Source organism: Myotis daubentonii, chromosome X (genome assembly GCF_963259705.1).
Source record: "Myotis daubentonii chromosome X, mMyoDau2.1, whole genome shotgun sequence".
NCBI lineage: Eukaryota > Metazoa > Chordata > Mammalia > Chiroptera > Vespertilionidae > Myotis > Myotis daubentonii.
In genome coordinates this window covers 45,906,026-45,923,672 of record NC_081861.1, presented here as the reverse complement: position 1 = coordinate 45,923,672, position 17,647 = coordinate 45,906,026, and the positions used below count along the sequence as shown (strand labels likewise).

General features: G+C 37.8%; 1 protein-coding gene across 1 annotated transcript; it reads right to left on the bottom strand.

Annotated features, from left to right (window-relative positions):
• Positions 1–2,125: 2,125 nt before the first annotated feature.
• On the bottom strand, positions 2,126–3,309 carry LOC132223474 (oxysterol-binding protein 1-like; the record flags this gene model as incomplete). Its single annotated transcript, XM_059678644.1, is given in 1 exon segment — positions 2,126–3,309. A coding segment is annotated over 1 exon segment (1,158 nt), but the record flags the coding sequence as incomplete, so codon positions are not given.
• Between the last annotated feature and the right edge of the window lie 14,338 nt (positions 3,310–17,647).

Below are 17,647 nucleotides of genomic sequence, written 5' to 3'. Positions count from 1 at the left end.
TCTAGGAGCTAATTATCTGAATCGTAATTTGAACTATGGTACACTATATTCAGTTTTCTGGTTAAAGAAGTAAAGACCACCTCCTTCCATTTGTGACTAGTGCCACTCAGCTTCATATATTCAGCTTTGAAACTTTACAAGAGACATGCAGTTAGCCTACCAACACATTTTTCATGTTCTTAGAGGTGGCATGCCTTAATTCTTTATACCCACAATCTTGTTAATTACTGACGTCTGACAAGTATGCTTTGGTAAAGTAATTTTATTAAACTTAAGATATTCTCTATTAGCAATTAATTTTTAAGCTCTTTCTCCTCTACATGTAGAAGAAGTGTGTTTTATCAACATTTTGCCAATATGAACATGTATATTTGAAATATTTCTCTTCCTAGATTTAGTTCAGTGTAGCAAACATTCATTGAAATCTACAAAAGTCAGGGAGGCACCAGTGCTAAATGTAGGTATTTGTTCTGAATGTATATTTTCTCTCTATTCATAGAATTAAGTTATTAAGTTTAAATTGCTCTTTCTACTATAAATATCTATATTTGGAGTAACAATTTTCCAGTCATCCAATCACATTTGGAGCACTGGCTGATTCTTATTTCTATATTTCTGGATGCTTTTAATGTGGAAACTTTATTCAAAGAATCATGGCTTCATTGAGCTTCTAAAGGATAATATTCAAATTGAATGGTAGTTATTTTTTATAGATTACTAGTAATATGCTTAGAAAACATCTTGAAGTTGTTAATCACCCCTCTTCAATGAGAAGGCACAGGTTAGAATTCCGTGAGCATATTTGTCAAGTGATTTCTCTCTTTTTCTGAAAGTAGTATTATGTAGACACATAAACCCAAACCAAACCAAACAAACAAAATGGAAATGTTTCACTAAATTCTGGAGATGGTGAAATTTTGGATGGTTATTTGCTCCAATGCTGTATCTCACTGGTAATATACTATTCTAGATAAATAAAAGTGACTTCTTTTGCAGATCCAGGCATAGGTATTTTTCTTAACAAGCAAGGTAGAATATATAAATAGAAATACATACATACACACACTTCATAATAGCTCGAGTCCTTGGAAATAGATTTTGATCCTTCTTGAAACTCTAATTTTTTAACTTCATGTAACTTAACTTTACTCAGCATTAGTTTTCTAATCTATAAAATAGAGATGATAATTCCTAGTTCACTGGGTTATCATTAAAAGTAAGCAAAACAACAGATGTGTAGCACAGTGTAAACATATTATTTGAACAGTTGGTAACAGAATTCCTCTTATGAAGGTAACTGTCTTTATTTAGAAAAAGTAAATTATTTTTTTTTATTTTTTTGGCTGTGTACAGTGTACTTTATTGATGATATATGGCAAGGTAGGGCTCCCTAAGCCACTGCCCTTTTCAGAGGGTGTGAGATGGAAATTGTGTCAAGTTAAGGAGACACTCAGTGTGTTGCTGGAAGAGTGGGGCAAGGACTTTTCAACAACAGAAGGACTCTCTCATGTTCTCCCTTGGTCTGGTGTTCCATGGGGCTCTTACTCCTTGGAGGCCATGTGAACCTTAAGGTCCACTGTCCTGGTGCTGTAGCTTAATTTATTGTTAATCCAGGAAATAAGCTTGACAAAGTGATCATTGAGGGCAATGCCATCCCCCGTATCAAAGATGAAAAGTGGATACCGCTGTTAAAGTTGCAGGAGGTAACCTGTTCCTCAGTGTAGCCTTGGATGCTCTTTAAGGGCGCCTATGATGCCTGCTTCACCACCTTCTAGATGCCATCATATTTGGCAGCTTTCTGTAGGTGGCAGGTAAGATCCACATCTGACACATAAGGGATAGGGGCACAGGAGAACATGACACTGAGCTTCCCCCTTCAGCTCAGCTGTGACCTTTTTCACAGCCTTGACAGTGCCGGTAGAAGTCGCTCTTCATCCAACATGCCACACATTCCAGAGGGACCATCCATGGTCATTTGGATGGCAGTGATGTAATGGACGGTGGTCATGTGTCCCTCCATGATGCTAGTATTTCCATGGAAGGCCTTTCCCAGGAGAGACAAACAGGTGGTGCTGTAGGAGGCATTGCTGATAATCTTTTTTAAAAAATTGTGTTTTTATTTGACTGCTCCTCCTTTTCGTTACTGTCAGTTCAGAAGATGTCCGGGCAGGCGGTCCACTCCTGCTTTTCTTTACACTCCCAGTATCCTCCCCTGTAAGTATGGGTTAACTCCTTGGTAATGGGGTCCTTCTCCCGCTTAAACCACAGTGCCTTGTAGGGATCGTAGGGTGTGCCATCCTCCGTGGCTTTCACAGCTTCTGCTTCTCTCTTCTTTCTGGAGAGTCTCTGCTTTTCTTCCAGGCGCTGCTTCTCAGCATTGGCTTCATCCCAGCGCCCATTTTCCATCAGCCTCTGGTCGGGCCGCAATCGGCTGTCTGTGGGGGCAGTGCCAGCTTCTCAGGCATTGAGAGTCAGAGCAAGCTCTGAGAAGTAGTACATGTATTCTGCATTCTTCGGCAAGGGGTTCCTTTTCCACAGCATGACCCTGCTCTCCTCTGCTTCACAGCTTCTCTGTCGAGCATCACCCCCATTTTCCCCAGCGACAGGCTGGACTTTGAAACAATCCATTTTCTCATCCCACGTCCCCAGCAGGATAAAGTGAACCTTCCCTGATGGATCTGTCACTTCCCCTGTCACCTTTCTTGCTACATCCCGAGAAAAGTAGCTATAAGGAACAAATTTAAGATTGCACTTGTCTCCTGTCTTGTGATTTATAATATCAATTTCACCAGACTGATCTATCCACAACTTGCCCACGATAATGTTGTGCACCGTTGTGGTAACTTTCTTCCAAGTGTAGTGGTGGCCAGTTTCCTTGAAAATACAGTGGATGGTACCAAGGGGCATAATGGAGAGGTATTTGCCTCGAAACTTGCTGGTGATTTTAATTTCCTGACGCAATGTCCAGCCATTTTTTGACTCAGCATGGTGTGCAGCAGCCGGGGGATGATGACTCACCTGCTCACAGATGGATCGGAACCCGTTCTCTTCTAATCGGTCTAGTTCAAAAGTCTCCCCAAGGAGTGGGTTGAATGGCTTGCTGGTACGGGAGACAGTAGTGGAGTAGGAAGACACGGTGAAAGCTGCAACATAACAGAGCTGTTCTAGAGAGTTCTCACATTTTGCAGCTCGATCTAACAGCTCATGGTATTCCAAATCTTCAGTAAGGCGCTGAAGCATGGATAAGGGTTCATTAAAGTTTACCGGCATGGGGATCTTAGAGAGTTCTTTTCCGATGCAGTATTTGAGTCACCAGAAAGATTTTCATGTGGTCCAAGGCAAACGGCCAGAAGGATTTGATCCCAAGCACAAGCCCATGAGGGAGGGGACCAAACAAACCAAGAAGAGACAACCACCCCATATAAAAAGATGAATGACGGCTTCACACACATGGATGAAATGCTTGGACAGAGGCAAATCTCATATGGTCATTTCTGTTTCTTTTTAAATACAGGTTTGTGAGGTGGTATTTTTTTCCAGCTATTAAAAAAAAAGGCCTAAAAGTGCATACGTGAAGGGGAAAAAATGCAGAAATTAAACAATAAAGTAGTTTTCCCTGGAGGGACATGAGGAAGAAAACAGGAAGCAGTGTTGAGAGAATTCACTTTTCTCATCATTGGGCTTCTTGCATTTATTATTGGTCCTCTAACGTCATATTCACATTCTAGCTTTGATGTATGTTCTTTCCTGGGATATTGGCTAAAAGGCCTCTATGAACTGTAAGAGAAGATTAGGGCCTCAGCCCAACCCTCAGGTTCTGTGCTCTTCTAGGGATGAATGGTTCTGGAAAGGAACAAGGACTCCCAGCAGCCCCTGGGTCCCTCGCATTGCTAATAATCTTGAGGGAATTGTCATACTTCTCATGGTTCATGCCCATCACAAACATGAGGACATCAGAAAGGATTAGAGATTATTTCCCTTATGGCTTCACCCTTCAAATGAGTCCGAGCTTTACCCAAGATAGTGAAGACACCAGTGGACTCCATAGCATATTCAGCACCGTTATCACCCTGTTTGATGTGGGCAAGATCTTGCTCCTGGAAAATGGAGATGGGCTTTCTATTGCTGTCAAGCTTCCTGTGCTAGCCTTGACTCTGCCAATGAACATCTCACAGTTGGAATAGCAGGAATACAAAGACCATGTAGTTGAGGTAAATTGAGAGATAGATCGTGTAGTTGAGGTCAGTGAAGGGGTCACTGATGGGGTCACTAATTAGGGGTCACTAATATCCACTTGGCCAGAGTTAAAAGCAGCCCTGGTGACCAGGAGTCCGATATGACCAAATTGATTTATTCTAATCTTTACTATTGTCTCATAAGGATGCACCTGGCACTGCAAAAGAAGCTATAGCTGTCAAACAGAGGAGCAGACAGACTAAAATATTTATTTAGCTGTGGAAAATAAGGTGCTAAAACCATGATTGAGAGAGAAAAAGACAGTAAGAAATCATTAACTGCTCTGCTTGCAAAGTGAATAGATTCTGTGGGTCATGAAGAGAAAGTAGAGGGGGGAGATAATCAATTGAGTTACAGAAGTATGAACTATGAAAAAAATAGGTGGCTGAAAATGTTCACAGTCAGTGTGGCCAAAAGGTAGTTAAGAACAACTAATTTTAAGTTCTTGGTATCCTTGCAATGTAAAATTCTTCTACCTGCTCGAACCTTTACTCAAGTATGTTACACAGACAAATACCTTCTGCAAACAGTTTTTATAAATGATTTAGTACAGAGAAGAAGAGAATATTGGTAGAATATTAGAGTAAGTTTCAGACAGCATCGAAAGCAGAGGCTTAGAGCCAGAAGGAAAATATAATTCCCCAGAAGAGCAGGGATCTTGAGGACAGCATTGGGCTCCAAATAATGAATAATACATGTTTAAATTAATTTACCTAAATATCAAAAGGCAGAGTGACCTCTGACAATATTTGGGTTATTTATATAAATAATCTGTATAGGGGCATACATATTAAGCCCTCAATAAATATCAACTGCTATTGTATAACTGCTGTTGTGTTGAGTAAATGTTGAATTGCACTTTAGGAATGATTGAAATGAGTAGAACTTCAAATACCACTTCCCTTTTCCCCATAGTTGAACAATGTGTCCCTCTTTGAAAATTCCAAAAGAAAATTCATGACATGGCTGCCTCCAGAACACTGTGAGTGTCTTGAAGGTAGAGGACATTCAATATTAATTGCTAGCTTCCTATTGCTCACCACAAGATCAGGTCGCAAATGAAGCACAGTGACAAGCTGCTGAGAATGATGCCCAAATAACATGAGCATAGAGAGAAACCCTGGAATTGTAGTGATATGAATATATCTATATCATCTATATCATCTCTATATATCTATATTCTCTCCGTGTGTGTATATATAATCAATTGCTTCCCGTGAACACGCTGGGATTAGGTTCTTTCCTTGAAGCCTGAACCACAGAAGTCATAGCTATCCTTTAGAGATTATATTAGAAACTGAGGGAAGTATAATCCTGTGAGTTTAATTCATGGCTGATAAAGGGACAGTTGCCTATAAAATACATAGAAAATGATAATTTTACTTTTTTATTTTAGGTTCATCATTTTGTTCATACTTATGAACTATCTTCATCTTAAATAAGTACAAATGTGAACATTGAATGTTGTCCTTATTATATTTCATTTATGTGGCTTAAGCCTTATTCTAGTGGTTGCTTCATTATTCATATTGATTTTTTAAAACAGTGAAGTGCCACCCTAGCTTAGTTATCAGAGAGAGATGAAATTAACATGCCTATGTAAAATGTATAGGAAGTGACTTATGACTAGTTCAATTTTTGCTTTTCATGTGTTTGGGCTAATTAAAATAAATTATCAAGGTAATAAAAAAATCTCCCAACAAGGAAAAGCTCAGGACCAAATGCTTCACTGGTGAATTCTTCCAAAACATTAAAGATTTAATACCAATCCTTTTCAAGCTTTTCTAAAATTTTGAAGACGGGGCAAGAATCCCAAACTTATTTTATGAGACCAGAATCACCCTGATACAAAAGCCAGATAAAAACACTACAAGAAAAAGAAAATCTGCAGGCTAAAATTTCCAATGAATATTAATGCAAAAATCTTCAGCAAAATAGCATAAAACCAAATTCAACAGCACATTATAAAGATAATACACCATGACTAAGTGGGATTTATCCCTGTGATGCAAAAATGGTTCAAAATATGTAAATCAATCAATGCAATACCTCACATTAATAGAACAAAGGATAAAAATCACAGGATCATCTCAATAGGTGAAGAAAAACATCATTAGACAAAACTGAACACAATTTCATTATAAAAACACTGAACAAACTAGTTATAGAAGAACATTAACTTAACTTAATAATGCCCACATAGGGGAAGCCTATAGCTTATATTATATTCAACTAGAGGCCCGATGCCCGCCGCATAGGTCGCAGCCCCACCTTCGTCCGGAAGGACGTCCGGTCTAATTAGCATATTATGCTTTTATTTTTATAGATGGTGCAAGACTGAAAAAAATTCTTCTAAGCTCAGAAATAAGGCAAGGATACTCACTAACATCACTTTTAATCACCATGATACTGACACCCTAGCCAGAGAAATTAGGTAAGAAAAGGAAATTTAAAAAATTCAAATTGGAAAGAAAGAAGTATAATGATCATTTTCCCCCACTTGACATAATCTTAACTGTAGAAAACTCTAAAACTTCAATGTAAAAGCCTGTTAGAACTAATAAGCAAATTCAGTAAAGTCTGTAATCAACACTCAAAATCAACTATTTTATAGAATAAAAGGAACAATTAGAAAAGAACATTAAGGAAACAATCCTATTCACAGTAGTATTTTAAAAACTTAACCAAAGAAGTAAAAGAAATGTAAACTGGAATCTCAAAACATTGCTGAAAACAATTAATGGACACACAAATAAATAGAAAAATATAAAATGTTGAAGGTTTGGAGGATTTAAAACTGTTAAAATGTCCAAACTACCCAAAGCAATCTACAAAGTCAATGTAATCCTTATCAAAATCTCAATGGCAAAAAAATAAAAATTTCAATGGCTTTTCTTTTTTCTGTAGCAATTTGGTCCTAGGTAGAACCAGTTAAGAATATTTCTTATTACATTTATTGGGGTGACATTGATAAAATTATATGTGTTTTTAGTGTATAATCCTATGATATATCATTTGTATATTGCATTGTGTGCCCACCACCCAAAGTCAAATATTTCATCACCATATATTGGACCCTCTTTACCCTTTATTACCCCTCCACTCCCCTTCCCTCTGGTAACCACCATACTGTTGTCTACATCTTTGAGTTTTTGTTAGTTTGTTTTTCTTGTTTGTTCATTTGTTGCTTTTAGTTTTTTTGTCCCACATATAAGTGAAATTACATGGTTTTTGACTTTTTTTGTATGACTTATTTCGCTTAACATGGTATTTTCATTTGCATCCATGTTGTTGCAAATGGCAGTGTTTTATCTTTTCTTATGGCTGACTAGTATCCCATTGTATGTATGTACCATATCTTCTTTATCCAATTACTTACTGAAAGACAATTTGGTCGTTACTATGTCTTGGTCACTGTAATAATGTTGCAGTGAACACAAGGGTACATATAAATGTTTTCCAATACATCTTTGCCAAGAAATGTTTTCAAATTTTTCTGGTAGACACCCATAAGAAGGGTCATTGGGTCATATGATAACTATTCCTAATTTTTTGAGGAACCTCTATACTGTTTCCCATAGTGACTGTACCAGTTTATATTCCAACCAGCAGTAAATGATGGTTAGTTTCCTAATAAGACACTGTTATTTTTAATTCAATTAACATTTTATTATACTATTTATACTCATCCTGTTTTACTTTTTTATTCTATTTTTTTAAATGTTATTATGTATTGGTTTGGGGTGTAATGCTCAGTGGTTATAAAATCATATACATAGTGTCTATTCAGGTCCTTTGCCCATTTCTTTATAATAGCCAAGATTTGGAAGCAGCCCAAGTGCTTATCAGTAGATGATTGGATAAAATAGCAGTGGTACATTTACACAAAGGAATACTACGCAGCCATAAAAAGGGAGATCTTACCTTTTGAGACAGCATGGATAGACCTGGAGAGTATTATGCTAAGTAAACTAAGCCAATCACAGAAAGACACATACTATATAATTTCACTTATATATTGAATTTAATGAGCAAAATAAACAAACACAAAATAGAAACAGACTCATAGATATAGAGAACAGACTAACAGCTATCAAAGGGTATGGGTGTCAGGGGACTAAGTGGAAAAGGTGAAGGGACTAAGCAAAGAAAAACAAACTCATGGACAGATACCATTATGTTGATTACCAGAGGGAAAGGGTGATGTGGAAAGGTAGAAGAGTGTATAGGGAGGATAAATGGTGATGATTGGAGACTTGACTTGGGGTTGTGAACACACAATATGATATACAGATGATGTATTATAGAATTGTACACCTGAAATATGTATAATTTTATTAACCAATGTCATCCCAATGAATTGAATTAAAAATAATTTTAAGGTATATGTTTCTCTGGTTTTCCTAAAGGTAAATATACACCTGTTTTATGATTCAGATACTCTATTCCTGGGTACAAACATATATACAAGTGAAGAAAAGGCTGTCCACCAAAACTATGTATCTTTATAACAGCTATATTTATTGTCGACCCCCAACTGGAAATAATCTAATTGCCCATAAAGAGTATAATATATAGGTAAATTGTGATATATTTAATATAATGTTATGTAGCAATAAAAATGAATAAAATATTGCTTCATTAAAATACACCAATGAGGGAGAACCAAGATGGCGGCATAGGTTAACGCCGGAGTTTGCTGCTTTGAACAACTACTTCAAAAGTGAAACCAAAAAACGGAAGGGACATCACCCAGAACCACAGGAACGCTGGCTGAGTGGAAGTCCTACAACCAGGAGGAAAGAGAAACGCACACGGACACTCAGAGGAGGCGCGGTGCTGAGGTCAAGTTCTGAGGTGCGGAGTGCGCGGAGCGGGCTGGCGGCGGAGGGCGCGGTTGTTGTTTTCAATCAGGAGGGAGTCGCAGACTCTGAGCTCCAGATCCGGGCAAGTCTTTAGGGACCCAGACTCAAACGGGAGAAGCGAGACTGTCTGGCTTCGGTCAGAGGAGTGCAGCTTTCTCTTCGAGCATTGCAGCGGGTACTGGGACTCAGAGAGGCAGAGCCCCAGGGGACAGGACTGAGAGCCGCCATAACTGCTCTCTCCGGCCCACCCTGTTGATCCTGTGCGACCCGCCCTGCCCAAGCCCTGCACAGAGGCATTTGCCGGATAGCCTCAGGCAAAGGCTAGATTAGCACCTCCCTAGAGGACAGAAGTTCTCTCACTGCTGACACAGCTGATTCTCATAGCCACTTGGCCTGGAGGTCAAACCCTCCCTGGAATTAGCTACAGCAATCAAGATTTAACTATAAGACTGCGAACAAAGACCACTAGGGGGTGCACCAAGGAAGCATAACAAAATGTGGAGACAAAGAAACAGGACAAAATTGTCAATGGAAGATATAGAGTTCAGAACCACACTTTTAAGGTCTCTCAAGAACTGTTTAGAAGCTGCCGATAAACTTAATGAGATCTACACGAAAACTAATAAGACCCTCGATCTTATATTGGGGAACCAACTAGAAATTAAGCATACACGGACTGAAATAACGAATATTATACAGACGCCTGACAGCAGACCAGAGGAGCGCAAGAATCAAGTCAATGATTTAAAATGCGAGGAAGCAAAAAACATCCAACCGGAAAAGCAAAATGAAAAAAGAATCCAAAAATGCGAGGATAGTGTAAGGAGCCTCTGGGACAGCTTCAAGCGTACCAACATCAGAATTATAGGGGTGCCAGAAGATGAGAGAGAGCAAGACATTGAAAACCTATTTGAAGAAATAATGACAGAAAACTTCCCCCACCTGGTGAAAGAAATGGACTTACAGGTCCAAGAAGCGCGGAGAACCCCAAACAAAAGGAATCCAAAGAGGACCACACCAAGACACATCATAATTAAAATGCCAAGAGCAAAAGATAAAGAGAGAATCTTAAAAACAGCAAGAGAAAGAAACTCAGTTACCTACAAGGGAATACCCATACGACTGTCAGCTGATTTCTCAACAGAAACTTTGCAGGCCAGAAGGGAGTGGCAAGAAATATTCAAAGTGATGAATACCAAGAACCTACAACCAAGATTACTTTATCCAGCAAAGCTATCATTCAGAATTGAAGGTCAGATAAAGAGCTTCACAGATAAGAAAAAGCTAAAGGAGTTCATCACCACCAAACCAGGATTATATGAAATGCTGAAAGGTACCCTTTAAGAAGAGGAAGAGGAAGAAAAAGGTAAAGATACAAATTATGAACAACAAATATGCATCTATCAACAAGTGAATCTAAGAATCAAGTGAATAAATAATCTGATGAACAGAATGAACTGTTGATTATAATAGAATCAGGGACATAGAAAGGGAATGGACTGACTATTCTTGGGGGGGCAAGGGGTGTGGGAGATGTGGGAAGAGACTGGACAAAAATCGTGCACCTATGGATGAGGACAGTGGGTCGGGGTGAGGGCGGAGGGTGGGGCGGGAACTGGGAGGAGGGGAGTTATGGGGGGGGAAAAAAGAGGAACAAATGTAATAATCTGAACAATAAAGATTTAATTAAAAAAAAATACACCAATGACTATTGAAAATACAATAGTAAGTGCAAGTAATCATTACAAAACAAAACGTACTGCCTGATGCCATTTTTATAAAATTCAAAACTGACAAAATTAATACATTGTAACTGAAGTCAGAATATTGGCTTCTTCTGGGGATGGAATCTATAATGGGAAGGGGCTTGAGGGAACCTTTTAGGATATGAATAATGTTCTTAACTGCCATTGATATATGTATCATGGAACTGTGCACATAGTAGTATTACTGTGCTTTGCTCACTTTTCTGTATGTAAATACACTTTTATTTTTTTAAATGATGAAATAAAGTACTGACAAAAAGGCAAATGTTGAAAGAGTAGCAAATCAACTAAATAAACCAAAACCTTGCTAAATTTGAGGCAAAAAATATAGTACCTGTTTTTTAATTTTGTTCAGATACTAGGAAATTCATGAATTCATTCAGATAATCACAGCTAACTCTCTTGGCAGCCTGTTTTATTGATATTATTATTGCTATTTTTATATAATATAAAAAATTTTCACCAGTTTTTATTCTCCCATAAGAAGCTTTGTATGGCAGAAATAATGCTAGAAATAATGCTAGATTCATTCCTAGAAGATCTGGATTTGAATATTAGGTTGCCTGTATCCAATCTGGTTGACTTTAACATTATTTAAAATGTTATTCAAATTTTCTCATTGTATAGAAGAGAAAATTCACCTTACTTATAGTATCTTAAGATGAACAGTATAAACACAGTGGTATATTTTCTTTCAGTCTTCCTTTATTCTACATATTTTACATACCTGTTAATAGTGTGCATTTAATGCTATGATGCTTTTGTACTTACTTTATCATTATCACATTGACATGTTACTCAACAGCCATCACTATTTCTGTATCATACACTTTTATAATTACCATTTCAGTCATCACATGACCCCATTTTCTCTTTTTTGCATAAACCTTGTTAGATTTTGATATGCTTTCACTTATATATTTATAAATTTAATTTTAATTCCTGACTTCCCCCACATAAATATAATTTTCATGAGAGAAAAGGTCTTATGTTTCTTGTTCAGTTTATGGTATATTATAGGGGTTGAATAAATATGTATTGAATTATTTTTTTAAATTGCTGAAATATAATTCATTGACTGGAAATATACAGGCAGGGCAAAAGTAGGTTTACATTTGTGAGTATGAGAAATAAGAGTTTATTCTTATATTATTATTAATTAATTATTATATTGTTTATCTGTATTACAACTGTAAACTTCCTTTTCTGCACCCTGTATTTATCCATTATCTTATTTGACACTATTATAGGAAATATTGTGGTCAACACTTTCTAGTTTTCTTTATATTATGAAATATTTCACAGAAGTCATATATACCAGTATATGAAATTTTTAGTAAGCAAGTCTTTTAACATTTTGAAATTTCAATGTCCTCATTTCTAACATGAGTATACAAATTTATACCAAATCATTAACTGTGCTTGTTGAGACTTCAAATGAGGTAATATATGAGAAGTGCCTTGTAAATTCTAGAGTAATATATTCATAAAAATACTATTATACCTTGAAAGTGTTTATGAGCATATACTATTTATATGTGATATTAATGAGGTAAAATTGAACTATAGGGCAATTTGGAAGGCTCACCCAGGATGCTATGCTTTAGGAAACTTTAACACTGCTGTCTAAGAGAGTTGTAAGTGGAGCATGGATCCATATAAGAAAGTAACTTATAGTCTTTTATTTTTTATTTATTTTAATTTTTGTATTGATTTTTAGAGGGAGAAGATAGAAGAAATCAATCAATGAGAGAAACATAACCATTTAGCTGCTTCCTGCACGCCCCCCTACTGGGGATTGAGCCCACAACCCAGGCACATGCCCTGACTGGGAATCGAACCCATGATCTCTTGGTTCTTGGGTTGATGCTCAACCACTGAGAAACACCAGACAGGCTACCTTATAGTTTTTTTTAAATTTAATTTAATTTATTTTTTGAAATTTATTGATTTCAGAGAGGAAGAGAGAGGGAGAGACAGATAGAAACATCAATGATGAGAGAGAATCATTGATTGGCTGCCTCCTGCACGCCCCCCTACTGGGGATCAAGTTCCCAACCTGGGCATATGCCCTTGACCAGAATCAAACCTGGGACCCTTTAGTCTGCAGGCGGATGCTCTACCCACTGAGCAAACCAGCTAGGGCTACCTTATAGTCTTTTAAAAGAAGCAATAGTGTATGAATATATGCTACTGAGTGAACAAAAAGTCCCAGTGTTCATAAAAAGTGTATTCTGGGGCCTATAGGAATGGTTGGATAGGATTGGCATGACATAAATATAGGGAAATATGATTGTTAAATTTGTGGTCAAAGCATGTACTGATAAATTACTTGGCACTCAGAAATACTAAGATTTTGAAGGTAGGAACTAAAAATAATAGATGCATGTGAGAAATGAAGAGGAAGGATTGACAGGTCTGGGTAATGGAATCATTATATATTAATCATAAATGAACAAGAAGAATGAGTTTCCCATCCTTGTCAGAGAGAATTAGTATGTTGAAGGGAAAATGAGGAGGTAACTAGGTTACTGAAGGACATTTATGAAAATGTTCAGTAGGCAGTTTATATCTGGGAACTTGGGCTCTGATGATAGGATAGGTCAAGCATACAGATCTAGAGAAAATAATTAAAGATATGAGACAGAATTCACTACAGTAATTAGTTTAGAACAGTGATTCCATGGTCAGGAACTGAGCCTTTAATAAATGCTCACATTTGAAGAAAGTTTGGGGAAAGCTGAAAACAACAGAGATAAAGAAATTTGAGAAGTAGAAGATGAAACTGAATAATGTAACATCTTGAGAACCAAAAGAGTGAAAACACTCCACGGTAGCCTTGAGGGACCAATCAACAGTGTCAAATGCAGAAAATTTGAGACTTAGTACCAAAACAACTCACTGAATTTTGAACTTATGATATAAATTGCCTTCAACAAAGCAGCTTTGGGGAATTGTGTGGATAGGAAAATAATAATTTCATCAAATTAAGAAATGGAAGAGTTGTGATTTAATGAAGACAAATAACAGTCAATTCCTATAAAAAAAAGTTTATTCATAATTTACCCATTCATTCAGCAAGTATTTGATTGCTCACTATGAACCATGTACATTACTTGGCACACATGGTACCTACCCTTAGAAGGAAGACACATATTTTTATCAAACATTAATACATACAAACTAAATGAATTCTAAAATTCTGGTAGCAATATGGGTGTGAAATATATGGTTCCATGAGGTTGTTGAATATGGATATTTCAACTAGACTAAGAATGACACTGTGAGGAGGTGATAAACTTCTGGGAAATGTAAAGCATCAGCTGAGAGCTAGAAGAAACAGTAATGTCAATTGATTTTATTTAATGTTGAATACATATTAGAGAAACATGCATATTCAAATCAGAGAAAAGGGGCTACTATAATATTGTGGAAGTGTCTATGTGTGTGAGGGACCAATTTGACTGCTCTTAGAAAGGGCCTCAAAGAGTATCTCTACTCCAATAAGATTTTCATAATTCCAGAGTCAGAAACTCAATTGGATCAATTTATCAGAGGAAATTCACCTCTTAGGGATTGCAGATTTGAACTCGCAAGAGTGATTTGTAAAAGTAAAGACTACCAATGTATTTGTTAACACTAAGTAATACAACTGCCAAGTGGAGTAGAAAACCTTTATTGATTAACTGGCAAATGCTGGTCCAGTTGGAAACCAAGTCAATATTAGAGAGTTGCCAGACAAGAGATCAATGCAATAATTTCAAGAAAGTGTCCAAGTTAGAATTACCAACCATGGAAATAAACAATAAACCTCTAGAGGAAATGGAAGAATAAAAGGAAAAACTTAGGTGGAGGAGTAAAGAGCACTATCAAAAGATTGGTTGTACTACAACTTGGTTTACTGAAATCCATTTCTAGTGCTGAATGGAACTGAATATGAAATTAAGAAACTAGGTCATTGAGATTTTCCCAGGGCAATAACTGATTATCACTTTAGTAAATTCCAGAGTATTTGTGACAAATTTAAATTCCTATAGTGCTATTCAATTTGAAGTATTCATACATAAGTAGACATTAATTCTGGTATGCATATAGACCCCCATATATTCATTCCCATAGAACAGCCACAGAAGAAAAGTCCCGAATCTTCTATATGAATGCCTTTAGATTGTTTTTTTGCCACAACTTTTAGAAACTATTCAGCAGCTTCAGGCCTAGCTGGGATAAAACCAGGTATGCTTAAAACTATAAGAAATTCTTACACCTATTTTTCTATTTTGATTCAGGATATCTCACCATTCCCCCCCCCCTATTGTGACTCTGTTTTTATTACAAATATACCAGAAGTCATGTTCTACTCATTAATTGCTTTCTCCCTTCTGTTAGATTTCACAAACATGTGCCCAACAGATATCACAGTCACACAGATGGTAAGCTTCCTAAGATAGACACTTTTATCAGAGTTGTCTGTGATGCCTGTTATAAATGTTGGTTCCTTGCCCAACACCAAAGAGTGAAATCTACATCTTTAACAAAAACTCCAGGTAATTCTTATGCACAATAAAATTTAAGAACCAATGATCTGAATTGCCCAGTTATGGGCAATTTTTAACCTTGGTTTTGAATCCAGACTACTGACTTAGTCTCTGTAAATGATCAACAACTCTTATCTTCACTGATACCTGCTTTCCTCACATCACCTCCCTCTAATATCCAGAATGAGAAACATAAATTAGACATTTTCCATATATTTTTTATATTAAAAAATATTTAAATAATTTCTACAGAGCAGAGACTTTTCAAATCCTATATAATAAAGAGGTAATATGCAAATTAACCCTTACACCATCACAAGATGGTTACGCCCACAGCAGAGGCAGGGTTCCTGTAACACAAGATGGCTGCGCCCACAGCGGAGATGAGGTTGCTGTAACAAGCCATAACAAGCAATCAGCAGGGACCTGAGGCTGCATGGCACTGGGCCAGTGTGGGGGACCTGAGGCCGCGCCCCACACTGGGTGGGGCTTGATGGGGGACCTCAGGCTGTGCCCCCCACCCTAGCATTGGGCCAGGGGACCTCAGGCTGAGCCTCCCACCCAGCAGGGCTTGATGGGGGACCTCAGGCCGTGCCCCCCATGCAGTGGAACTTGACAGGGGACCTCAGGCTATGCCCTACCTGGCAGGGCTTGACAGAGGACCTCAGGTCGCACCCCCCGCCTGGTAGGGCTTAATGGGGGACCTCAAAGCACACCCCCTGCCCCAGTGCTGGTCCAGGGAACCTGAGGCCATGTCCCTCACCACGGCACCAGGCTGGGGGATGTGAGGGTGTGCCAGGGGACCTGAGGCTACACCCCCTGCTTGGCAGGGCTTCACTGGGGCCCTGAGGCTGCACCCCCTACCTGCCAGGGCTTGACGGGGTTGGGTCTTCCCGGGTCTGGATCTTGCCCAATGGGAGGGGGTAGCTGGGTCTGGGTCTCATGCAATTTTGAGGTGCATGTAGGTGGGCGGGGACTTGACTCTGGGTCCTGCAGTGCACCCCAGACTCTGACAGGAAGATTTTCATATACATTTTACTAATTTTCTTTCATCTCTGACATTTTGATTATAGAGAAAGGGAAAATTGCAATATTAAAGTATTTCCTCCAATTAATTCTCTTTTAATGTGCATGAATTTCATGCACTGGGCCACTAGTGAAATATAATATTTACTCTTGAATTTCTGAATTGATGTAAAGTTAGGAAAACAATTGACTGTAGAGTTGAATAAATCTAATGGTTTTGAATATGCCTTCAGAATAAGTTCTATTCCTGAGCTTAATATTCAAGTTTTTTTACAATCTAATATCAGTCTATGTAGTCTTTGTATTTCAATGTAATTTTCTGCATTACTTGGTGTTTTCCAAGAGAACTGTTAGTGACAGTGACCTAGAACTGTGTTTTTATAAAATCTTTTCTATTACTGTTTGCATATAAAACATCCCACCCACAAATTTCTCCAATAAAGCCTTGGAATGTAGAAGGACCATGCCTCAATTTTGAGAGGATAGGTTAATTCACCAGGCCATAAGTTGTGTGAATCTTTAGCATTCAATTTAGGTCAGGGCAGAAATACATCTTCATCTTTCTCTAAGAATGTATCTACATCATTTTGTAGGGTGGGTCACAAAGTACTTTACAGGCAGAGATTCATTTACTAGCTCTTTAAAAAAGTACTTTTTCTCCAATAATTTAACCTTTGTTCTTAAAGGGAACAGTAATCCTTCATTCCAAAAGGCTTAAAATTACAATTATATGTTTTTGGAGAAATGTCTTTTCATGCCCTCTATCCATTTTTTACTGGATTGGTTTTTTGGTTTGTTATTGAGTTCCTTATATATTTTGGATATTAACCCCTTATCAAATGCTAGAAGTCCAGTGCATGAAATTTGTGCACTGGTAGGGTCCCTAGAGGCTGCCAGCTGCCAGCCAGGTATTCCTTCAATTCCCCCAGCTACCTGCTGCTGCTGCTGCGGAGGCCTCCCTCCCTTCCCCCGACTGGCCCCACCCCCTGATCAAACTCCCAGACAATTCCCACTCGAGGGGACAATTTGCATACTACACTTTTATTTTATAGGATATCACATGTGAATGTATATTCTTCCATTCAGTAGGTTGTTTTTTTGTTTTGTTGATGGGTTCATTTGCTGTACAGAAACTTTTAAGTTTGATGAAATCCCACTTGTTTAATTTTGCTTTTATCTCCCTTGCTAAAGGGTAATATCCAAAAACATTACTCAGACT